The 22582-nt window shown below is 38.8% G+C and overlaps 1 protein-coding gene across 1 annotated transcript; it reads right to left on the reverse strand.

Moving 5' to 3' along the window:
* Positions 1–538: 538 nt before the first annotated feature.
* LOC147437925 (homeobox protein knotted-1-like 7) lies at positions 539–22307 on the reverse strand. Its single transcript, XM_086487330.1, has 5 exons — positions 20995–22307; positions 20106–20226; positions 19589–19782; positions 19337–19468; positions 539–1341 (listed from the first exon to the last, which is right to left on the reverse strand). The coding sequence occupies exons 1-5, from the start codon at positions 21841–21843 to the stop codon at positions 1201–1203; spliced, it is 1437 nt and encodes a 478-aa protein (XP_086343456.1). The 5' UTR covers positions 21844–22307; the 3' UTR covers positions 539–1200.
* Between the last annotated feature and the right edge of the window lie 275 nt (positions 22308–22582).

Consider the following 22582-nt stretch of genomic DNA (forward strand, 5'->3'; position numbering starts at 1 on the left):
TTTTTAGAGGACATAAACCCATTTGAATACGCTATATGTTTCCCTTTATGTGCTGATTTGGGGGATGAGGACAATCAATAATGGCCTTGGGCCCCCCCTAATGGTGACCTTAAGTATGAGATCACATAGATCATAAGCACGTGTTAGATTTTTTTAAAAAAATTGTAAGCCTTCTTGTAAAAGGTGCCAAATCCAATAATGAGAATGAGAGGGGCGTGCTAGCTCAGTTGGTACTCATAGCCTCTGTGCCTAAGGTCTTGGGTTCAATCCCCCTTGGCAACTTGAAGACATGTTCCAAGTCCTTAGGGATTGTTCCCATATGCGAGTGTGCGTGTGATGGGATGTCTCTCTCCCTACCTGTGAGGTCGTTCTACATAGGGTGTGCGTGTTTCAAAGTTCCTGTACTCTAAAAAAAATAAAAAATAATAATAATAATGAGAGAGCATTTAACATCCTAGGAACAACCCCAAGAGACCTCAAAGATCTTTAGGACGAGTCTTGAACTCAAGACCTATTATTTACAAAGACAGACAGAGAGTACACATATAATGCAGCTTTTGGCATACAGAGTATACAAAAGTTTACAAGCAGCATCATCCCTGGCACCATTCCATATTCCAAGCGAAGTAGAACATGGAGAATTTGAGTCTATATACAAGCAAATTGGAAGCCTCAATTGATGCTTATACAAAAAACAGGGCGAGAGAATCGTACAATACTTGGCTTCATTGCATGCTCTGGTACCATATAGTTGGCATGATGCTATAGATATAGCAGCTGAAGCTAGCAGCTAATGTTTTATATCTTGCGGGCGAGATTCGCACTGGCAGCTGGATCAGCCGGCCTTCATGCATGCAGGCACATGATCCTGCACTGCATGGATGCAAGCAATATACAAAGAAGGCTTGTTGTTGCATCTTTATACAAAGAATGTGTGCCCCCCTCTCAACAGCATATTATAGACTTTTGTCAGCCTATAATTAGTACCCCTGCTAATCTAGTATACATAAATCGACTAGAATGTACTCTCTTTTGAGAGCCTTTTCACCATATCCCTTTCAATACATGAGGACTCACTTTTGTTGGCATTGCTGAACTCCCAGTCACCATACACCTTCAAAGCAGCAAAATGCTGAACACATAGTAATTGTCGGTCTTTTGTATGGACGTCGACACGCAATCGCGATGCCGTCGACACTCTCATCTCTTGCGTTTTGGTTTCAGCGCAGCAGTGGATGATGGGTTGCTATGCCAGTTGCGTTTACGCTGGTTGATGAACCAATTATTTATCTGTTTCAATTGCAGCCCCGTCTCTTGTACTAGCCTTGCCTTCTCATCTTCCTGCAAGCATATACACAACAATCGAATCAGAGCACAAGCGGAAAAAATCAGTAGGTGCAATATATTCATCTTGTGCTGCTTTCAAGAGATATCTTGTCTCTAAGTTCTTTGGGTTTTCCTCTCTCTTAGTAAGTGTAGGACCTATGAGCATGTGAGCGACTTGCGTAAGCACAAATGTGTATGAACACAGAGAATGATCAGCCACACCCCTGCTGGTGAGATCTGGTAACTGGTGCTGTGCCTGTAGTACTCATTACTGGATAGAACAAGACTACAGTGTATGCTGGCAATCCTAGTGTCCTTGATCTTGGTCTTCAATTTGTCCTCACTTGTTTCAGAATATGGATACCCCCTCACTGCTTTCAATTCTTATATAAGAACAGTGAAATAATCTCGATTGAGTTGTAAAATAGTTCACCCCTAGTTTACCAGGTGAGATCCGACGGCCGAGAGCGCCCGCAATTCATGATCCTAATCCCAGCAATGCCCATGCACATAGGTCATGCCTTTCAAAACTAGTGCATTCAATGAAGGATTGCCAGAAACATCTAGACCACCTCATAACCAGAAAATGTTCAAGGTCCAATCTTCATACAGTGTACTGATAGCTTCTTTCAAACTAAATCACCTGATTATCAAAATTGATCGAAAAATGTGCGTTCTGCGCTTTCCATGATCCTTCAGAGAGGAGAGAGAGCTGGGAAAAATTCTAGACAAACTATACACAATATCCTAGAAAAGGAGCACCTAATTTTCCAATTTTGAGCCTTTGCAAATCGCCCAAAAAAAAAAAAAAAAAGGCTTTGCCCTTTCGTTTCTTTCTAAGCCTTTGCATCTTCTTAGAACCAATTCTATTTGCTACCTCAAGAATTTTCAAGGTTTGTATACAATTGTGTAAGTTGTGAGACCAAGTGTTGGATAGAAGCCTCACACTATTCCAATCTAGTGTTTAGGGATTTTTCCTCATAAATCATATGTAGCGGTGCATGGGCATATTTCATGTAATTGGCATCGATATGGAAATATTATTATATGGAATCTAAATGGTCCTACAAGTAGTTAACCTAATCAACTAATGTTCAGAAGACAGCTAGTTGAACTAGCATAGACAAACTTACTCTATGATCTTAATGCTCTAATACTACTTGTTAGACTACGAGCTTATGCTGCATAGGAGTGTACATAACTGGTATTTCAAATACCACTATTTAATGATAAGCACCAATGCAAAGGGAATGTACGTGCAATACTCTGGTTCACCTATGAATGGTTAGGAGCTTGCAATTATAGATATTGTGAGCGGCATAAGGGGCTGCATCTACATAAGTCCTCTATATAGATTTGTGCATATTGGACTCTAAGACAAGTGTGCACTCGTAGTAGTAAGATACTCAATATCTCTATGACCATACACGCTATGCAGGACTAAAAGTGAGTAATTGAAACTCGCCTTTGACACATCATAGGTTTATTACTTCCCATTAACACTTTGCATGAAAAGATAAATACCAATATCCGCTTAGAGCTTCAGAGAGGGGCATGTATATATATATATATATACATATATATATATATATATATGTATATATATATACATATATATACATATACATATATGTATATATATATATACATATATGTATATGTATATATATGTATATATATATATACATATATATACATATACATATATGTATATATATATATATACATATATATACATATACATATACATATATATATATATACATATATATATATATACATATATGTATATATATATATATATATATATATATATATATATGTATAGAGAGAGAGAGAGAGAGAGAGAGAGAGCTGACCCGGAACAGCCCGGCCCCTTCATAAAAATATGCTCCTCGAGAATTACAAGTGTCTGGTCTAAAAAGTTACCATGGAGTCAACATCAAACAAGAAAGAGAAAAATCTTGTTGGTTTTCCCTCATTTGCATGTATTTCCCTTACAAGCACAAAGAAGAATTGGAGGATTGTACCCGTCTCTATGTCACCCCAAAGGTCTACCAATGGGTCACATAACCGATTGTCTTCTCTTGCATGTTAAATGCATGAGAGTGTTGTCCTTAAAGGAAGAGAAATTTAGCAATGGCTTCCTCATGTGATCAATTCACAACACCTCCTCCAATGTCTTCCAATGATTGTAGGGAAGATTGTAGAGGCTTCTTTGGTTGAGATTAAAGAGTAATTTCAACAATGAGGTGATGCTCCAAAATTCAAGGAAATGGGGTTGCTTTTATAGATGAACTTGCCTCTTGAAAAGGAGGTTATGTGATGGCGTTTACAAGGGTTTTGTCAAAAAGGTGAATTCTCTTTGACAAGTATCCTTACATGTCTTAAGTGTCTTGGCATAGGTGTCTTGCTTTTCGTCAAAAGAAAAAAATAATGAATTCTCTTGTCTTTGACAATTGTTCTTACACATGTGACAATTGTCTTGACACTTGTCGCTTTTGGAATACTCCTTTTAGATTCTTCTAGCCTCTGACTACAAGATTCAGAAGCTTTTAGAGCATTCTAAAATTGGTGAAAAATGTCAATATAAACATCAATATGGGAATCAAATGAAAGCCCTTTTTGAGTAGAATATCTAATGCTCAAGCATTTTCAAAAAAGCACTCAATGCAAGCCATCATGCATGTTTTGATGTGTTTGTGCCTAAAGTTTATTCCATCCATTCCGTTCACTTGTATCCATCTATATCCCTTTTCCTAAAAGGGTAAGAGGATACAGTTCTTCATGCTTTTTATGGCCATTTGTACGTTCCCAATTAGGGACATGAGTATATCTAATCAATCATGGTTTCATAGACACAAGAACACATGTCCAATTATGTAATCCTTCAATCGAAAAGTTTGGGTCCTCTCCTTTCTTTGTGAAGAACAATCAGTTGTGGTTGCAAGACATACATAGATTCTTCATGAAATTCAAGTGGATCATTCGATGCTTTAGAAGATATTAAGATCTTCTTTCCTTGTGTCTCGTCAATCTTGATTCTCTTTGATACCTTCATTTGTTTAAGAACCCTTTTGCATTATCCTCCACTACATATCACGAGCTTTTGTGTTCAAGACTAACTCCCTACAATTAGTTCAAATTTTCTTATTCTTCCCTTTTTTTTTTTTAGACATGCATAAGAGGCTTCAAACATGGATGTAGTCCATCTTCAAACTTCCAGATAACTTTATCATCGCTTACATTGAGGTACGTATCCCAAAAGCGGTCAATATATCCTTCCACATGATCCTCTCAAGTCCAGCTTATCCAATTATGTACACACGTTCTCCTTGAAATTTGCTGGGAGAAATCAAGATGTGAATATCTCTTTCAATTCCTCCCAAGTTTTAGAATCTATGTTATTTATGAAGCATAGACTCTTCAAAAAAGTTGCAATTTTTGAAGGCTAAATCAAATTCTCTAATGAAAGCAATGCCTTTGCATTATTGTCTATTCCCTTTCCATTGAAGTAAGAAGGTTTCATGCTCTTATCTCCTAGCTTGCAAGTTTCTTTTTTCTTCCTCTCATTCTTCAATTTGTCTATCGTCTTCTCCTTTGTATGCGGCTCCATTGATGAATGATGAGAAAAGGCTATTGCATAGGGCTCCAAGAAATAGTATTTTTGGAGGAGTACGGACCAACAATGCCTTTCGACCTTAATAGTTATTCCTTGGCAAACACAATGGGTCTCCAAGATGTAAAATCTTCAAAGTGAGTTACCTTTAAATTTGTGATTGCCTTCCTAGCGACCACCAATTGCACATTAGGATTTCACAACTAATTCTTAATTATGTGTTGAGAAGAAGCTTCTTTTCAAGCTTTGTTGATTCTTCTCTATGGATGTGAATATGAGATGATGATGGAGTCTTTTCTTAGTGTCGGCTGATTGATTTCTCATGGCTGCTACTCTTGAAGGAGGATTCCCTTTTTGAGAAAGAGAAATTCTTTGAACGATTGTAATGTGTCATTGACCTCGATCTCTCTCTGTAGATTGACATCTTTATGGGAAAAAAAAGTCTTTAAACCCAAGACCGCCTTCAATTACTCCAAAGGTAAGGAAGGTAACTTTGCTCTAATACCGATGAAACTTGCCTGTTTGACCTAGAATGGCCAAGCCCTTTCACAAGAATATGTTATTCCTCTGGAATAACGAGTGTATAGACTGAATATTCAGCATGGAGTCACCATCAAATACGCAAGAAAAAAAACTTGTCTTCCCTCCCCTCATTTGCGTGTGTTGCAAGTACATACAAGTGTTAACAAAACACACCCATTTGGTACCACCCAAAGCTCTACTAATGGGTCACACAACCTGTTGTTTCCTCTCGCACATCGAATGCGTGAGAGTGATGTTCTTCAATGAAGAAAATTAAGCAACAAATTTCTCATGCGTTCTTCTTCATGCAATCGCTTTGGAAACACTTCCTCCAATGTCTTCCTTCCTTATATAATCTTAAATGGGAGAGAGGTAGCATGTAGAGCTCAAGGGGGGAGAGAAGTAGCATGTAGAGAGCAATGATTATGGTAGTGTAGAGGCTTCTTGGGCTGAGATTATAGAGTAGGTGATGCTCAAAATTTGACAGAAAAGGAGTCGTTGTTATAGATGAACTTGCGTCTGAAAAAGAAGGTTATGTGATAGCATTTACATAAGTTTTGCCTTGCCACTTGTCTAAAACATATCTCAAGTGTATTGGCACAAGTGTCTCACCTTTTGTAATAAGGAAAAAAGAGTGAATTGCCTTTTGTCTTTGCCAAGTATCCTTACATACATATATAACAAGAATCTCGGCACTTGTATTTCTTTTGAAATATTCCTTTTAGATTGTTTTAGTCCTTGACTAGAAGCTTCCAAAATATTCATGAATCGGTACAAAATTGATAACAAAACATCAATATGGGAATCAAATGAAAGCTCTTCTTGAGTGGAATACCTTATTCTCAAGTATTTCAAAACAAAAATTAATGCAAGTCATCATGCATGTTTTACTGTTCGTATCTAAGGTAGATTCCATCCGTTCCATAGACTTGTATCCATCATTACCTCTTTTCCAAAAAGGTTAATAGAATAGCACCTTGGTGTGGTAGGTGCAAACATGGACTCATTTCGATGAGAGAGATGATGCACATGCACATTTGCACCTCCATCCAACCAATCCCAATATACTCGGGCCTTGCTCCCTACCTATAGGACCCCCTCCATTTGTGCACTACATAGGTTGGTTGTCCTCTATCCTCCTATGATAGAACCCAATTGTCAGGTTTGTAGCCTCTAGAATGCCAACCCGTAGTAGCCATCATAACCAAACATCAAGAATTGCGTTCCGACATTACGTCACCCTTGAAGTAGGGCTTTTCTTCAAGTTAAGAGGACAAATCCCTCCTAGATATTGCTATTATTTTCACCCATTTTTAGATTCATGCAATCACTATAAGTGGTGCTTTACAAAAAATCCTAGCTATATGCATCATGTCCATGTTTAGTGCAAAATTCATGTTAAGGAGGCTCTCGAGGTAGTGAAATCCGAGCTATATGGTATCATGTCCTATGTTTAGTCCAAACTTCACGCTGAGAAGGCTCTCAAATTAGAGAATGTATGTACCCACATCATTCTGTGAGGATCAAAAGCGGGTCCGTGATACCTCCACAATCATAGAGAAGATCCTTTTAGTGATTCTTGTAATATCATAGTAATTCTTTTACTAATATCATATAATTCTACATACTAAAGAATCACCAATTGGTCTATATATATTGGATGTCCCATTCCACTAGGAAAGAAGAACTTCATTTGAAAAAAATTTGAAACCACAATTGGCATCAGCCAATGGTCGGTCGTGTAAGTTGTATACTAATTCTTGTGTATTCCTATAGTCGTGAGTCATACTTTACCTCTTAGATATAGTCAATAGAACCAGATCCAATCAATGGACTTGAGAGATGATATCTTAGACTACCTACTCCAAGACCAACCCTCAAGGCAATTTGACACATGCAACAACTATGCAAAGAAGAACATATAGATAGCAAGTGAATGATATCCCTTTTGGCCTTGAACACTAGTCTTTAACAAAATATCCCTATGGAGTATTTTTTTTACAACTTTTTTTCGATTACAATCTGTTACAACGATATCTATAATTTCATAAAGGTCTAGTAGATCATGAAGCTTCTCTAGGCTAGAATAAATGCTCTTGCATGCCAAGCAACCCAAAAGAACTATTGGCATAGAGGTGAAAGAAGAGGAAGAGCCATGCCTTACCCATGTCACCAAAAAGAAACTATAATAAAAAAATTACGATTACATACGATCTATAATGTCAAACATTTAATGAATCTTAAGCTTCTTTGAAGTGGATTAAATACTCCTACATGCCAAGCATACTGAAAAAAGCTCTTGACATAGAGGTGATTGAAGATCAAGAAAGAGCCATGCCTCACCCATATTGACAAAAAGAAAATGTACATAATAAGAAAATTATTTCTAATACATACTCGAGTTGTACTCACCTATGCATGTCATAACTATTATAAAATTGAAAGTAGGAAAGTAAAAACTACTACCACATGTCTGATATTGGAGGAAAGCTGGCATATCACATCCTATGGTGTCATCATTGAGGGTCAAGATGATTGTACCTATGACAAAATGCTTAAATAACAATGTATAGCATACGCACAATATCCAAACCATAGCTATGCTACTATGACTACACTACATCAAACTAAACAAAGCTACTATCTTGATTACAAATAGACCATCCACATATAGAAACTAGCACCCAAGACACTCACACACCACATAGTGGAAATATAGAAGCACGCTCATATTCACACCCTTGCAATAATCACATCATGGAAAAATTTCTCAAATTTGCATAATAGAATTCGTACGATGGTGAACAAAAAATGATTTCTCTAGAAGATAGATCATGAAGATATAATTTATCAAAAAATGCATAGGAGTAAAAGACCTAGGTCCTAGAAACCTTTGAAACTTTTTGTATATGAAGAACATACTTGTGATTGATGACAATAGGGTCAATCCCATTGTCTATGGTTGCAAGCAATAGACCATAGAGCAAGTCTTATCTTTGTATTGGCACAGTAAATAATGTGTTGTATGCTCTTGAAATTCTATATCTTCCTCTCCATCTTTGTATGCATTCTTCCAATCACATATCCAATAATTGGCATGAGAGCAGGCTTTGACATACATTGCCAGCAACCTTCTTGGATTGAGGTAATTTTTGCTAAGCGTTTGTAGGGCAATATAACTTTAGGCTACCACAATACTGCATCGAGCAATTTTAACCTATTGTACCAAGTTTTTTTATAGTGTAAATTGAACTACAAAACAAGCACTTTTTAGTCTTCTAAGGGTTGTTCTATTTAGCACAAACTCGTTTTGTGCAATTATTCCTTGATAAAAGACTTATGTAGCTTTTGCATTCTATCCACTAAAAACAAACAACGTAAAGACAACCGTCTACTTCGGGAATATTGTTGAGTTTTGGTATCTTAAGTAAGCTGCCCAATGTGATCCCATTGTTTAGTTTGGATTTTGGGTATTTATTTTACTTATTTGTCCAACTCTGGGTAGGAAAATTTATCGAGGTTTCTATATAAGTAACCCTCAATTCCCATTGTATTATCATCATTTCAGTGCCAAGGTTGGTTGGTTCAGCTCTCTCTCTCTCTCTCTCTCTCTCTCTCTCTCTCTCTCTCTCTCTCTCTCTCTCTCTCTCTCTCTCTCATTGGTCTCTATGCTTCCGCATCATCGACTTTGACATGGTATCCGAGCTTAGGGCTCCATGACCAATGCTCCATGGTTTTAGAGCTTAGTGCTCAGAGAAGAGAACCCGTGAAGAAGAAGAGAACCGGCAACATCTATCTCCATCATCCTGGCGGCATCTCCAAACGCCAGTGCTAGTTCCTCTACTGATGTCCCTTGTACCCTCCCTGCATGTCTTCTAGGTTGTATAAGTAGCTAGCATTTCAAAACTCTATCGATAGAGCTTGTCCGACGATAGCATTTTCGTAAGCGGTGGGTGAAGCGTTTCAAAGAGTTCGAAGGGAAGCTGGTCATTGGCTACAAAATCGGGCTCGCACCAAATGACAACCTAAGAAAGATGTCGCAGTATCTCAAAATGCTAGGCATAGGCCAATGTTTTTGCTTCTTGTGCTGCATTTTAATACGCCCGTCAGCAGTGTCCCACTCATCGGCTCAATTCCACCTTGTCAAGACATTGTCTTGAGACGCTGCTTTGAACACCGAAGGTGTTTTGGCACATGCGTTTTGATACACAAGGCTTTGGGGAGACTAGCAAGCTTGACAAAAGTTCAAGCTCCCACCAACTTGTTGCATTTCAAAACGCCTATGAAAAGGCCAACAAGTTTGGCCTCTTTTTGGACCTTTTTTTGGCAAGCACCTTGAAATGCTAGTTTAAGAGTTGGTCACCACGGAGTTTCTTAAGCGGCTTGGTGGAATCTTTTGGAGCCTATTAGATTATAAGGAGGAAGACATCAACTCTGTAGGCATTATACCTTCAAGATGGCCCTCCCTTGCTTGAGCGCCAATGACATCAACCAAAACCAACAAGTGCCTGTGGATAGCAGATCAACCATCGAGTTAGCGGCCTAAGCTCAACCAAAGTTCTCAAGGAAATAGAAATATTCTTTAGCTTGAGATTATGAAGCCAAAAGAAAATGGTCAAGGTTCACTAGAGGACAATGGCAAAGGCAAGCTTGACAAGGATGGTAATACTAGTACTCAACTAGCTGCCTCGATACCCATGAGGTACGACAACACTTGTTATATTGGGACAAGACGCTTTGTTTGGCTTGGGAGTTTAAAGCCAAAGGAAAAAGTAGGAACTCGCAGATAGACAAAGACAAAAGCAAGCTAGACAGAGATTACGGTAATAAAGATTTGAAAAAGGAGATCGGCACGGCACATGTGGTGGCGGCCACAGTGCCCTCAACGTCAGATTTCTAGGCAAAGTGCAAGTATTGCCACTAGGTTCAGCGCAAGAGAGGCTTGTGAGTGGCGGAGAGGGGCAAACAATGCTCTGTATAATTAATTTGGACCCTTGGGTTGGAGTTGAGGCTATCGATGTTTGAAATCGTAGGTTCAAGGCACATGCATCTACCAAGGAACCAATTAGACGAATCTAAAACACTATGGATCAATGTATCGATCCATTGATGTTGGTCGAATTATGGATAGAACACAAAGTTCATTGTTTGGAAAGTATTTCGGACATGATGTGTTCACAGTTTGTGAATGCGGATTCTTGGACGTAGTGTGGTCTACATTTCAATTTTCTACAAGGCAACCAATGCTCAAGATCACATTCTTCTAGGTACAAAGTTGGGGGTAGCATAACCGAGGTGTATCCATTAGACGGATCCTTTGCTAGGGTGTCCATGGTAGCCTCTTCATCGACTTGGTCTCACTATTTATGTCCACTATGAGCTACAAAGAGGGTGTTCGAGTTTTGGCATCTCAAGTGAAGTGCCAAATGTGATCCCATTATTTAGTTTGGCTTTTAGGTATTTATTTTACTTATTTGTCGAAGTCTAGGTGGGGAAATTTACTAAGGATGCTACATAAGCAACCCTCATCCTCCATTGTATTATCATTCTTTCATTGCCAAGGTTGGTTGGTTGACTACTCTCTCTCTCTCTCTCTCTCTCTCTCTCTCTCTCTCTTCCCTTGGTGTTTACGCTTCTACATCGTCGACTTTGACAAATACATGATACATGTACTTATTACAAAGTGCATGTGCATAATATAAGACCATATTCTTTGGATTATGGTGCAAGTTCTAGAAGTCTTGTTACTAGAGAAGTTTTATCTATTATTGAGTAGACACGCTAGGATGCAACAGATGTACAAGAGTATGTATTGATTGGCTATTCATTAAGTGCTTCATTACTCCACATATTTACTTAGTACAAATTGCAAAATATACATGGGATAGGCTAGCTTCTTTGTGTGCATGTGCAAATTTGATAAAAGTTTCTTACCTGTGTAAGGAGCCAAGGCTATACACAAGGAGGAGGATGTAGATGTATTGAGGTCATTCTTGATAGTACTCTTATGCAAACCTATCTTGATGCTTCATTACATTCTTATTAGCTTAAAATTTCCTCCACCTTTTCAAAGCCTCTGACAAAGAGTAAACCTAATGATTTGAAGTTTGCTGGTCTTGTCTCTATATTTTTGTAAGAGGTCCAATCAAATAAAAGTTTAATCAACTTGTGGCTATAGACAAAAAGAAGAATGGTTGTGTTGCTACTTGTCATGTCTCTGCAAGTATCATTATTATCTCCACAACTCCTACTACTTCAAAGTTAATAGGTTTGAAAAGCCTGGTGATAGATACATTAAATATATGGAATTTTATTACTATAGAGCACGTGATCATCTAATGAAGCAATACCCTAAGCTTAATGCTAAAGAAAGAGGTAAATTGTGGATGATTTTTCTTGCAAATTTGGCAAATATTGTGTAGGATGCAAAGTGGTGTTTTAGTGTGTAATGTCACTATGATTCATCTATTTATGATAAATGTATTACAGAGTCAATGGATTATATGTGGTAGTTTGATGATAGTGTTATTAAGCAGATTATATCTTACGATGATTTGTTCACTTCTCTTAAGACTCTCTGATCATAATATTGTCATGTGTACCAACAATGCCTCTTATCCAACTCAAAGAAGCAAGAAGATTGTGCTCTTTACAATAGGTAACAACTCTTTCACGCTTTTAGATGCTTGGTATGAAGATTGTGAAATGAGATTTTGTTAGCTATATAGTCTAGAAATCAAAGGCTACAAGTTGCATTATCCACAAATAACCCGTAAGTTGATTAGTCTAGATATTGCTAACAAGGACGTATGCAATTTGTCCTTGTTAGCATGTACCAAGAAGACATGATACTTTATTGGCTATGTTTAATGGTAAGAGTGAAAATGTAGGTCTTAATCAGGTATATATACAATCTATACAAGTTCTAAATGATACTACAGATCATTCAATTCTTGATGCAGATCTATATATAGAATGAACCTTTGTCATTTGATAAACTAAAAAAGTCAAAAAATTATTTAGCTGCAATACAATACGAGTATGATGCCATTGTAAAGCAAAAGAAATGGTCTCGTAGTTAAAACGCCATTGATACTAAGTAGGTTTTCAAGTTGAAATGTAAACCTAATGATAGTGTTGGTCGTTATAAGTCTATACTTGTGGCAAAAAGGTATCCTCAAGAGAAGGAATTTATTTTGATGAGACTTTTGCTTCAACTTGTTATATGACTACCATTTGTCACATATATACATTTGGTATGACAGCTCATAATGGTTAAAATATACATTAATTGGACATAAAGACTGTATCTTTGAATGATGATTTATATCGGGAAGTATATGCCTCATGGTTTTTATCAAAAGTGTAAGAAAAAAAAGTGTCCAAGTTTATGAAAGCACTCTATGATTTGAAGCAAGCCCCATGTTCTTGGGATAAAAAGATTCATGCTTACTTGGCTACACATGGTTTTTAGAATAGTCTAACTTAGAGCACTTTGTATATTAAGCGAGCATATGATTTATTTTTTTATCATTGTGCTCTATATTGATGAAATATTATTGATTTTGAGATTCATCTTAAAATGTCACCTTTGGATCTTTTGCATCATTATTTGGGTATATAGTTTAAGCAGGTTGATGAAAGCATTGCTCTGTATTAGAAAAAGCATACTTAGATACTATTGCATAGATTCAACCTTGAGGATTGAAACTCTATGGCTACTCCTATATGGAGACAAGTTTGAAGCTTGAGTGACACTATACATCTTGGGTTGTTGTATCCCAAGAGAGAATCATTACCGCCAAATTTACATGTCTTTTAAGAATCAAATCGGAGTGGTCCCAATGATGTATGAGTGTCTACTAGTGAATTTTCTTCCTTGCTCTGCATATCTTGGTTGAGCAAGAAGCAATATACAATGGAGAATTCTAGTTGTGAGAATGAGTATAGGGCAACTTTCATTACTACAACTAAGTGTGTTCAGCTCAAACTCGGTTTGAATGACTTAGGTATTGAGTAGAAGTATGCCACGACAATTTACATTGGCAATCAGAGTATATTGGGAGTTGTAAGAAGTCTAAAAGCCCGTTCTCAAATAAAGCCCATTGAGGTGAATCATCATTATGCCATGTAGAGATACTAAAGGTAAGCTTGGCTTATGTACCCCTGCTAATCTTTTCATAAAAGCTTTACGAGGTGAGAAGTTAAAAGCTTTTTGCTGAAGTTTTGGACTTGCTCCCCATTTTCAATTAATCTAATAAAGTATGTTACGTTTTTTTACACGAGTGCCAGTTCATGTTCACTTCATCACTCCCAAGAGGGTTTTTTCCCATGTTATGATAGTGATGCATGTGAAATTTTGGGACACTTTTTTCCCTCGTTAGGATGTTTTTACCCCTAGCTTGTATATATGTCCTCAACTCTAGGTCAAGTCTTATCTTTGTATTGCCACACTTAGTACTACTATCTCCAATGTTGTGTACTCATGAGCTTCTCCTTCAGCTTCTTCACCTTTGGCTGCATTTTTGCAGTTTTCTATCATTGTTTAGTAGAAATATACCTTGATTTCTTGGTTTAACATAAATATTAAAAAAATTGTGCCATAGTTGTGCTTTGTGATTTTGCAATGAGCCATCAATCTTATACCTAGCTCACTTATAAATCCATTGTGTCAATAACCTTCTTCTTTGGCGGTTGATCCCCTATCTCCCAAACTGTTGGTCTTCATAATGCTATGATACTTGGACTATGTTGTACTTCTTTCCACTTTGAATCAGCTATGGCCTCCTTTAAAGATGTTTATTCATTTATAAAGCTTATTATCTCAACCATTGGAACCATGTAGTTGGTGTGTTGGGAGACTCTTTTCTTCTTCTATACTTTGCTTTACCTTCGCAAACTAGTTGTTTCTCCCTAAGGAATGTCAATAGGAGGGCTGAGCTATAGACCCCACTTTAGTAGTCGCTTTTTTCTGTTGTGTTTCAATAGACTGATTAGTTTCATACAAGATATATTCATTAAGAATTTCCTTATCCTCAACTTTCACCTACCTTTGACATAGTATACGAGGGATTATTTCTTTGGTTAATGAAAAAGTATTCTTGAACTTCTTGAAATACCACATTTATTATAGTTATTATTTTTTGTGTAGTTGAATTATAGAGTCTATATTCTAAGAGGAGCTTATATACACACTTTTCAATTGTCACATGCACATCTAACCCTATGTGCATGCGGACAAGCTAACTCTTATTTCTAGGATTTAGGACAACCTAGAAAGTAGTATGGCACCCTTGCGAGTTTGTACGTATGACATGCATGTCCATACAATTTAGAAATTAGTTTCATACACTCTGATTGCACATGAGCATCACCAATGTCCGCTACGTGTAGGCATTAGGGAGTGTTCCCATATATTTAATTAGTACGCAGCCTAGGTATCTAAGTGCATGTGAATCACCTTACTAGTTCATCAACTTATTAAGCGACATTTTTGCATCATTTAAGAAATCGTGGGATTTTTAGGTTGCATTGCCCGCCCCAGCTTTTATCCCAATCCCATATATAAGTGACCCTAGGGCTCACTTGCCAACCATAAATGAGTACCCTCAGTACTACCACAAAGTACCCGCAATACCTGGGCACCTCTCTGGTGTTTTTGCACCAAATCAACCAACATTTTATAAATTCAGCTCATCATCTCAAATTAGCTAGTGTTTTCAGATTCAACCCTCAGCTCAACCAATGTTTTTTAGTTTTCAATCCATTGTCGTCATTGACGATAGCAAATTAATCAATAGCCTTATTGCAATTACAGATTCTAGGCAGAATCCCTAGCATTTTTGCATTCCATCCGGCTTTAACCTCAAAACCAAGCACCTAGAACAAGATCCCATAAACATCTCAACATCTATGACCATTGTATCAATATTTGTGCAATCTAAAGCAAATACCTCTCTAGCGATAGAGAGAGGGGTCCTTGGAGAGGGGTTTGGGATCCCATCTAGTTTCAACTCTCTCTCTCTCTCTCTCTCTCTCTCTCTCTCTCTCTCTCTCTCTCTCTCTCTCAATCTTCATTAATAGTATCGTTCTCTCTTCTCTGCCTAGTCTTTGCACATCTCTCATGAAGTAAAAGGAACCTTGAGTGCACACTGAGCTCTCATGTTGTGCAATCACCATCAATCACTTCCACTGCACATTACATCAATAACCTAATCAATTAGCATTTACACAAATTTTATGCCTTTGCATTTTATTGGTAGAGTGTAATTAGTCTCTCATTAGGCATGCTCTTATCATGAATGATGCAATGGCTAATTTAACATAGCCATTGATATGAGCAAATGGCATTGGAGCCAACAAGGACTAGCATTCCTAGCTCTAGTTTCAATGAATTGAAGACACTAGCAAGTTCTTGATCTAAAATCTTGAAGCACTACTTTAACTCTTGTGGTAATGCTTAATAAGATGGTATTTGTTGTAAAGTCTTTATTATGGTTATTAAGTATGTTGTAATTGTAGATTTACTTTTTGCTTTTGTCATATGTTTGTATCACTTAAAGGATGTGTCTTTCATTACTTGACTCCACTCTAGTACTTGACTATGGGTGTGAGTTGTGCTAATTTTGCCTGAGTTGATTGGTTAAGTAATGATACTTTTTAGTTAAGTCATTACTCTTTGCCTGATTAGAGCTTTAAAGTGCAATCAGTTGTACGTGGATAGTGTTCAACAAGATTTTACATATGGTTTATGCTTACTTATTGATTCAAGCATTTTCTCTCTCAAACATCTTATATCGTTCTTGTATATGCTATTGTTGCAATTATTGCCACCATACTTGTTCTTTTTAGTTGTGGCTTGCCTTTTATTCTTCATTGGTTTCTTATTGGTTGATGCTTTATTAGTTTAGTCATATGTTGCTTATCACATGGAATTGATGTCTATATATCAATTGTGCACATATTGGTAGCCCATGAGGAAGGTCTTACCATCCTAGGGTGATTGTATCTAGCTCTCACAATAAGCACACATAAAATTATCATAGTGTGAAGATAGAAATGTACATTGCTAGGTTTAGTGGCAAAAAATATGTTCTTACAAGACGGATAGTAAGCACAAAAAGCATTAGCCACTACCATCTACAAGATGGCAATGCCTTCCTAATTGGGAACCTCGTGACGTGCAGATGAGATATGTGTTATGTCAATGACCAAGCCATCAACCCTATGTAATGTACTAAACAAGTGCATGGCAAAGAACAAGACCAACAAATAACAAGGAAAATTTAGAGACGTGAGGAAGAAAATCCTCAAGTAGACCCTATGTGTAAATACTCTATTTTGACCAACCCTCTGTGTAAGGGAGAGGTATGCTTTTGAAGCCTGATTGCTTAGGGAATGATTGAGTGTCCCTCTTATCTACTAATATTCAAGAAGAGGATTGTATATCTACACTCTTTTTGTTAGGAGAAAGTTGCATGGACCTTATCGTGTGAGTTTTGAGAAAAGGAATCCATCAAGTTTAATGTTCAAAAAAATCCACAAGGGGAGAGCTTTGTTGCACTTATGTGTGTGAATGCCATCGCCACTTTGTCAATTTTGGTAGACAAAGCCCATGTGAAGCTTCAATTCAATGAATCTAGTTACACTGAATTGTACCCAATGGAGTGAATCACCCAATTTCACTTGATTGGACCTCAATTGAACTTGGCTATGTCTAATTTACTAAATTGAGCTTGATTAAGCTTAATTCTAGACAATTTCATTTAATTAGACCTCAATTATATTTAATTATAGTTTACTAGACATGGATTACATTCAATTTCAATCACTAAGACCTCAATTATGTTCAATTATGGTGAATAAGAACTTAATTGAACCTCTTCGTGCATGCACTCAATTAGGCATCCAATTTGGGCTCACAATTAGAATCAACTATGCTTACTTTCATTCAATTTCATTTGGTAAGATCTCAATTATATCGAGTTGCAATCAATTAGACCTTAATTACAATTAACTATATTAAATTAGACCCAATTGAATTCAATCACAGCTCAATTGCACTAAATTGATCCCAATTTCACTCATTTAGACCTCAATTGTGCTCTCCATGACACTTATTTAGACCTATTTAGACTCATTTATATCTAATTAGACTCAATCATACACCTACTACACTCCTTCAGAAATTCATTATACCCTATTTTTTTCAATTAAATCTCACTTTAGAATTATTCTAACCTAATTATACTCATTTTCATCTCATAATCACAATCATACTCAATGGGATCTATTTACATCTCAATTGTAGCAATTGTATCCAATTCTAGGTGTGCTTCAACTAATCTTAGATCGACAATTTATGAACCTCAATTGGATCCAATAACTGCCTCTGTCGAACCAAACTTCATGCAATTTAGATGCCATTGGACTCAATTGTACACAAACAGACATCAAGTGTATCTACTATTTAGACTCAATCACATCCAAATTCACTCAATTGCATGTACCTGTAGTCACTTGGATCCAATTGACCCCTATTTAGGTTTGATTAGGCCCATGTGGATCCACTTACCCTCAAGTAGATCTCAAGTGTATCCAATTGCACCATAGTTACAAGGAATGGTTGGTCTCTGTTTTCCATTCCTATTTCCGTTCCAACTTCACGTTTCAAATGATCCCCGCTCCGTATTGTAGACATGAGTATTGGTAATAAGAAATGGAATCGCGTACACGTTCTGTTCCTCGTTTTAATTTTTCATTTTGGGTAACTATGAATTACACTCAATTGGACCAATTTTCATGCAAGTAGACTCCATTGGACTGAGTGTAGTGCCATCTTGATTTAATTATACTGAAGTGAAAGTCAATTGTATTCGGATCATGTCATTTGGATCCAATTGTACGAATTTTAATTACTTTCATGAATTTGAACCTAAGCTAGTTATATCTCATTACACCCACTTTCATGCAATTGAAAATCTAATTGTACTTCACTGGACCCAATTGTATACAAGTAGATATCAAGAGCACCCATTTCTATCCAATTGGGCTCAATTGTACCCACGTTCATTTAATTGGACTCAAATACATGCAATTTGACTCAACGAGACAAATTTGAACTTAATTTTGATAGATCGTTTTGGATCCAATTGTACTTTGTCAGACCTCAATTCCCTAGGATATTCATTAAGAGTTACCATATGGTGTCACATGTGTAAGAAATGAGGGTTGAAAATGACAACCAAGTATATTATACAAAGGTTGATGCGTATATAGGGATAGCATAGGGACATTTGGTGCATATAAGTGACGTCTCATTATTACGATCAATGAATAGCCAAAAATAGTATAGTCTAAACAAAAAATGGAAAAGTATGAAAAGTAGCTTATGTAAGCTAAAATTTAATATAACAAGGTGGTTATAGCCAAACCTTCTGAAGCTTTAGTCTTTTTGTAAGGATGGCTCATGTAGGGTCTAACATGAACAAAGTCCACTTTGCACTAGATAATTGTTGTAATATTCTCTAGAAATCATCCTCAGGTACCATGAGGATTTGAGGAACTTTGCATCACATTCATATACTAATTGCTCTGCCTAGAAAAAGTTATAGAGTTTTTACATTACAGAGAGTAAAATCTCTTCATATAACCAGGATAAGTTGTGCTTCAAGTATTTATCAAGCAGGAAAAGAACAAGCTGAGGCGGGAAACAGCCCCAATGACTCGCAATAAGTCTTCAAAGTTGAAATTATTAAACTATTTATTCATCAGTAAAGGAAGATTGCAATTTGCAAGCATTCAGACAGCAAACATCCAAAATTAGTTAAATAGACATGCAGATCGTTGTTGGTAGTTAGAAGTGCTTACCGTTGGATAGGGCCACTTGGAGTGAGCGTGCCACCAGGCCTTCAGCACCGACGTGGTATCACCAGGAAGCTTACCAGCTCGACGCTTCCTCAGAATTTCCTCTCTTACATCCACAATCCTGTCTTTGTAGCCCTGTAGTCACGTAAACCAGAAGCCTTTAGGGTTAGGGATAGGGTTATGCTGCGAACATAAGAGAGAGAGTGGTCGAGCTACATTTCAGACATACATAGGGTTAGGGTTTCTGCTCCTTACATTTTTGAGCTCGCTCTTCAGCTCTTGCCTAACGCGTTCCATCAAAGTGCGCTCGGTTTCTGTCGGAATGAGAGGTCCAAAGGCTCCGCTGTCGTGCCCATCAAAGCCCGCATCGTAGATGCTCGGATCACTCTCGCCTGGGTCATCCTCATCATCCGACATTGTTGCTCCCGTCCCCTCTCCAGGAGATACACCTGCTCAATACAAATAGTACACACGTTTAGTACCTTGCAGAGCTTGAAGCTTCCTTCCATGGCGCGTACGCAATAGAATAATGGTTCCACTATGCTGCACAACAATATCAGCGAAGTTCTAAGCTATGGCTCAAGCTAAGGGAACCCTTCAAGTCCCCTGCTGAGCTTGAGTTAACAATCACCCTGCATTGCAGGCTCGCTTCAAATTAGCCTCAAGTTGCTAGCCTTATGCAGAGCCCTGGAGCACAGGGAACGTCGACGCACACGCTAGCAAATGCGCTGAAATTTCGAACAACAATATTCTGCGCCAATTTCTGGCTCACCTGTTAACGTGAGCAAAGACTGCTCTAGCTCCCAGCACGCCATCACCGCTTCCATTGCGTGAACCCGCACATGCTGCTGAAGCTGCTCTTTGAATGTGCAGAGCAGCAGCACATAGTGAGCCTGCATGCACCAAAAGAGCACTTTCCCTTTCAGCTTTGTCAAAAACTCACTTTGGCAGTCACTTCAAAATGAATTCACAGTGCGCATTACGATGAATTTCTTTCTTGTCAAATTAATTCTGACGCGGTGGCTAGGAGAATTGGAAAGATGAAAAAAGAGAGCTTTTCAATTGCAAGGGCACGTTCTACAAGACTCTTCCCAACATATAACAAGTCTTAAACGATGGCAAACAGATGCAACAGGCGCCAAGTATGTCCCAGCCAAAAGCTCAGAAGAGATTCTGGGAGGAGTTGAATCGAAGAAATTAAAGAGGCAGAGAGTAACACACAGAGAGAGAATGAGGAGCGATGGAAGAAGACTCGTCAAGATCAAATTTAAGGAAGGGGAAAGGTCCATTTCTGGTTCTCGGATAGTCTTCAGGAAATGAGAGAGATGGACTGACAGAGATTGCTTAATTTGAGCGCACAATGGCGGAAATGATTGTCAAGGTTCTGCGAGGCGCAGACAAGCTGAAAGGATCGTATAATATGCAAGCCAGACGAAGCAAACGTGAGTAGCTTTGGATAACGCTGAGATAAAGATGTAAGGCGAGATGGCGGGACTAGTGTACATCAGAGCTTTCGGACATGGCGAACAGAGACAATGATAGAAAGGTGAGAGATGCACCGCTGATAGAGAAAATAGCACAGAAAGCTGCAAAGGGAGAGCGAGGTGCAACGAAAGCGGAGCTAATATTTATGGCGGACATTGTCAACGAAAGGAAATCACCATGAATTGGTCGAGTTCATCTTTTTCCTCGCCTACAAGGAGATGGTTATGGCCGAGCACAGCATATTTGGCTACAATTTGCGACGCCTGCGCGATCTGCGCGTCAATGCGAGGAAGCTGATCCACGGGGGTCGCAATACGAAGGCATGCGACGTGAGCCGCAAGCAGTTGATCGTATAAAGGATGCATGGAGATGTCCGCTTTGAGCCGCGCGCTCTGCCAGAGAGCTTGACTGTCTTGCTGACTATGGCCTCCTGCGCCATGCTCTCCTCCCCCTTGCTCCCCTTCAACCAGATCACTGCTGTTTGCCGTATCCGAGTGTAGATCGAGTAAATTTCCCCTTCCTCCTTGCGCTGACTGCGTTAACTCCGCTCCCGATCTCGCCATTGCCATTAAGCCTGCAGCATCGGCTGCAGGCTGCTGCTGGTTATGATTGGTCGCTGCAACGCCAATTCCTGCAATCATTTCCGCTGTAGTTGAAACAGAAACCTTTGAGCCCGCCATTGCCATAGCTGCAGACGTCATCCATGAATTAGGGTTAGTGTTAGAGTTGGAGTTGTTACTACCGTTCCCCTGAACAGAAGAGCCACCTCCACCGCCAGCTCCACCTTGAAGATGCATAAAGCTACACTGCACGCACTGCCCTCCTGCCTCGCACCCGCACCATTTACGCGAGGTGTCGTGGCTTGGCTGCTGCTGCTGCTGGGTCTCATTAACAAAAGAAGAGCCAGCAGAGTTTGCGGTGCCGGGCTGAGAGGGACGCACTTGCTGCTGCTGCTGTTGCTGCACGGCCCCGCTGAGCCATGTTGGGGCACCGAGCTTGGACTCGACGTACGACTTGTCCTCCATGGCCAGGGAGGGGTTAAGATTGCGAAACCCTAAGATTGAGAAACCCTAAATTTATTGCTCAGAGAATCAATGAAAGCGGCAGGCAATGAAGAGGGCAGCTGATGAAAGGGAGAGAGAGAGAGAGGAGAGAGAGGCTGGCGATGGAGGCAGTCCAAGCGAAGGCGAGAGAGAGAGAGAGAGAGAGAGAGAGAGATGGAGGGGAGGCCGGTTGGCGGACCGAGGGCTTTGGAAAATGGGGATGGGGGCTCTTTTACACTCGGCCCGCAATTCGAGGGTCCATTCACATCAACACAAATTCATTCCCTGGTATTTTCTCCCCCACATTCTCCCATTTTACAGCACTAGCCTATGTTACGATTTACACAAAACTATGCTCTCTCTCTCTCTCTCTCTCTCTCTCTTTCACTCTCAAACACACACACACAGGGCAAAACTCTCTCTCTAGGCCTATTTCTCTCTCTCTCTCTCTCTCTCTCTCTCTCTCCCACACTCCCATTTTTCAACGCTAGTTTATATTTCACACAAAAACTATGCTCTCTCATAGACTTTTTTTTCTTTAAACCACCCACCCCACCCCACCCCCCCCCCCCCTCCCTCTCTCTCCCCACCCCCTCTCTCTCTCTCTCTCTCTCTCTCTCTCTCTCACACACACACACACACCCCCCTCTCTCTATCTCTCTCTCTCTCAACTACGAACCCCCCCTTTTTCAACCCTTGGCAGGTAGTTCTACCTTTACCT

The sequence above is a fragment of the Adiantum capillus-veneris genome, chromosome 17 (assembly GCF_014529385.1).
Source record: "Adiantum capillus-veneris isolate H3 chromosome 17, ASM1452938v2, whole genome shotgun sequence".
Taxonomy (NCBI): Eukaryota; Viridiplantae; Streptophyta; class Polypodiopsida; order Polypodiales; family Pteridaceae; genus Adiantum; species Adiantum capillus-veneris.

Coding starts and splice junctions, on each gene's coding strand:
- LOC147437925 (XM_086487330.1), bottom strand. CDS start 21,843: ATGGAGGACAAGTCGTACGTCGAGTCCAAGCTCGGTGCCCCAACATGG. Junction 19,783..20,105: donor GTCTTTGCTCACGTTAACAG/GTGAGCCAGAAA, acceptor TGTATTGAGCAG/GTGTATCTCCTGGAGAGGGG. Junction 19,469..19,588: donor TGAAGAGCGAGCTCAAAAAT/GTAAGGAGCAGA, acceptor ACGTGACTACAG/GGCTACAAAGACAGGATTGT.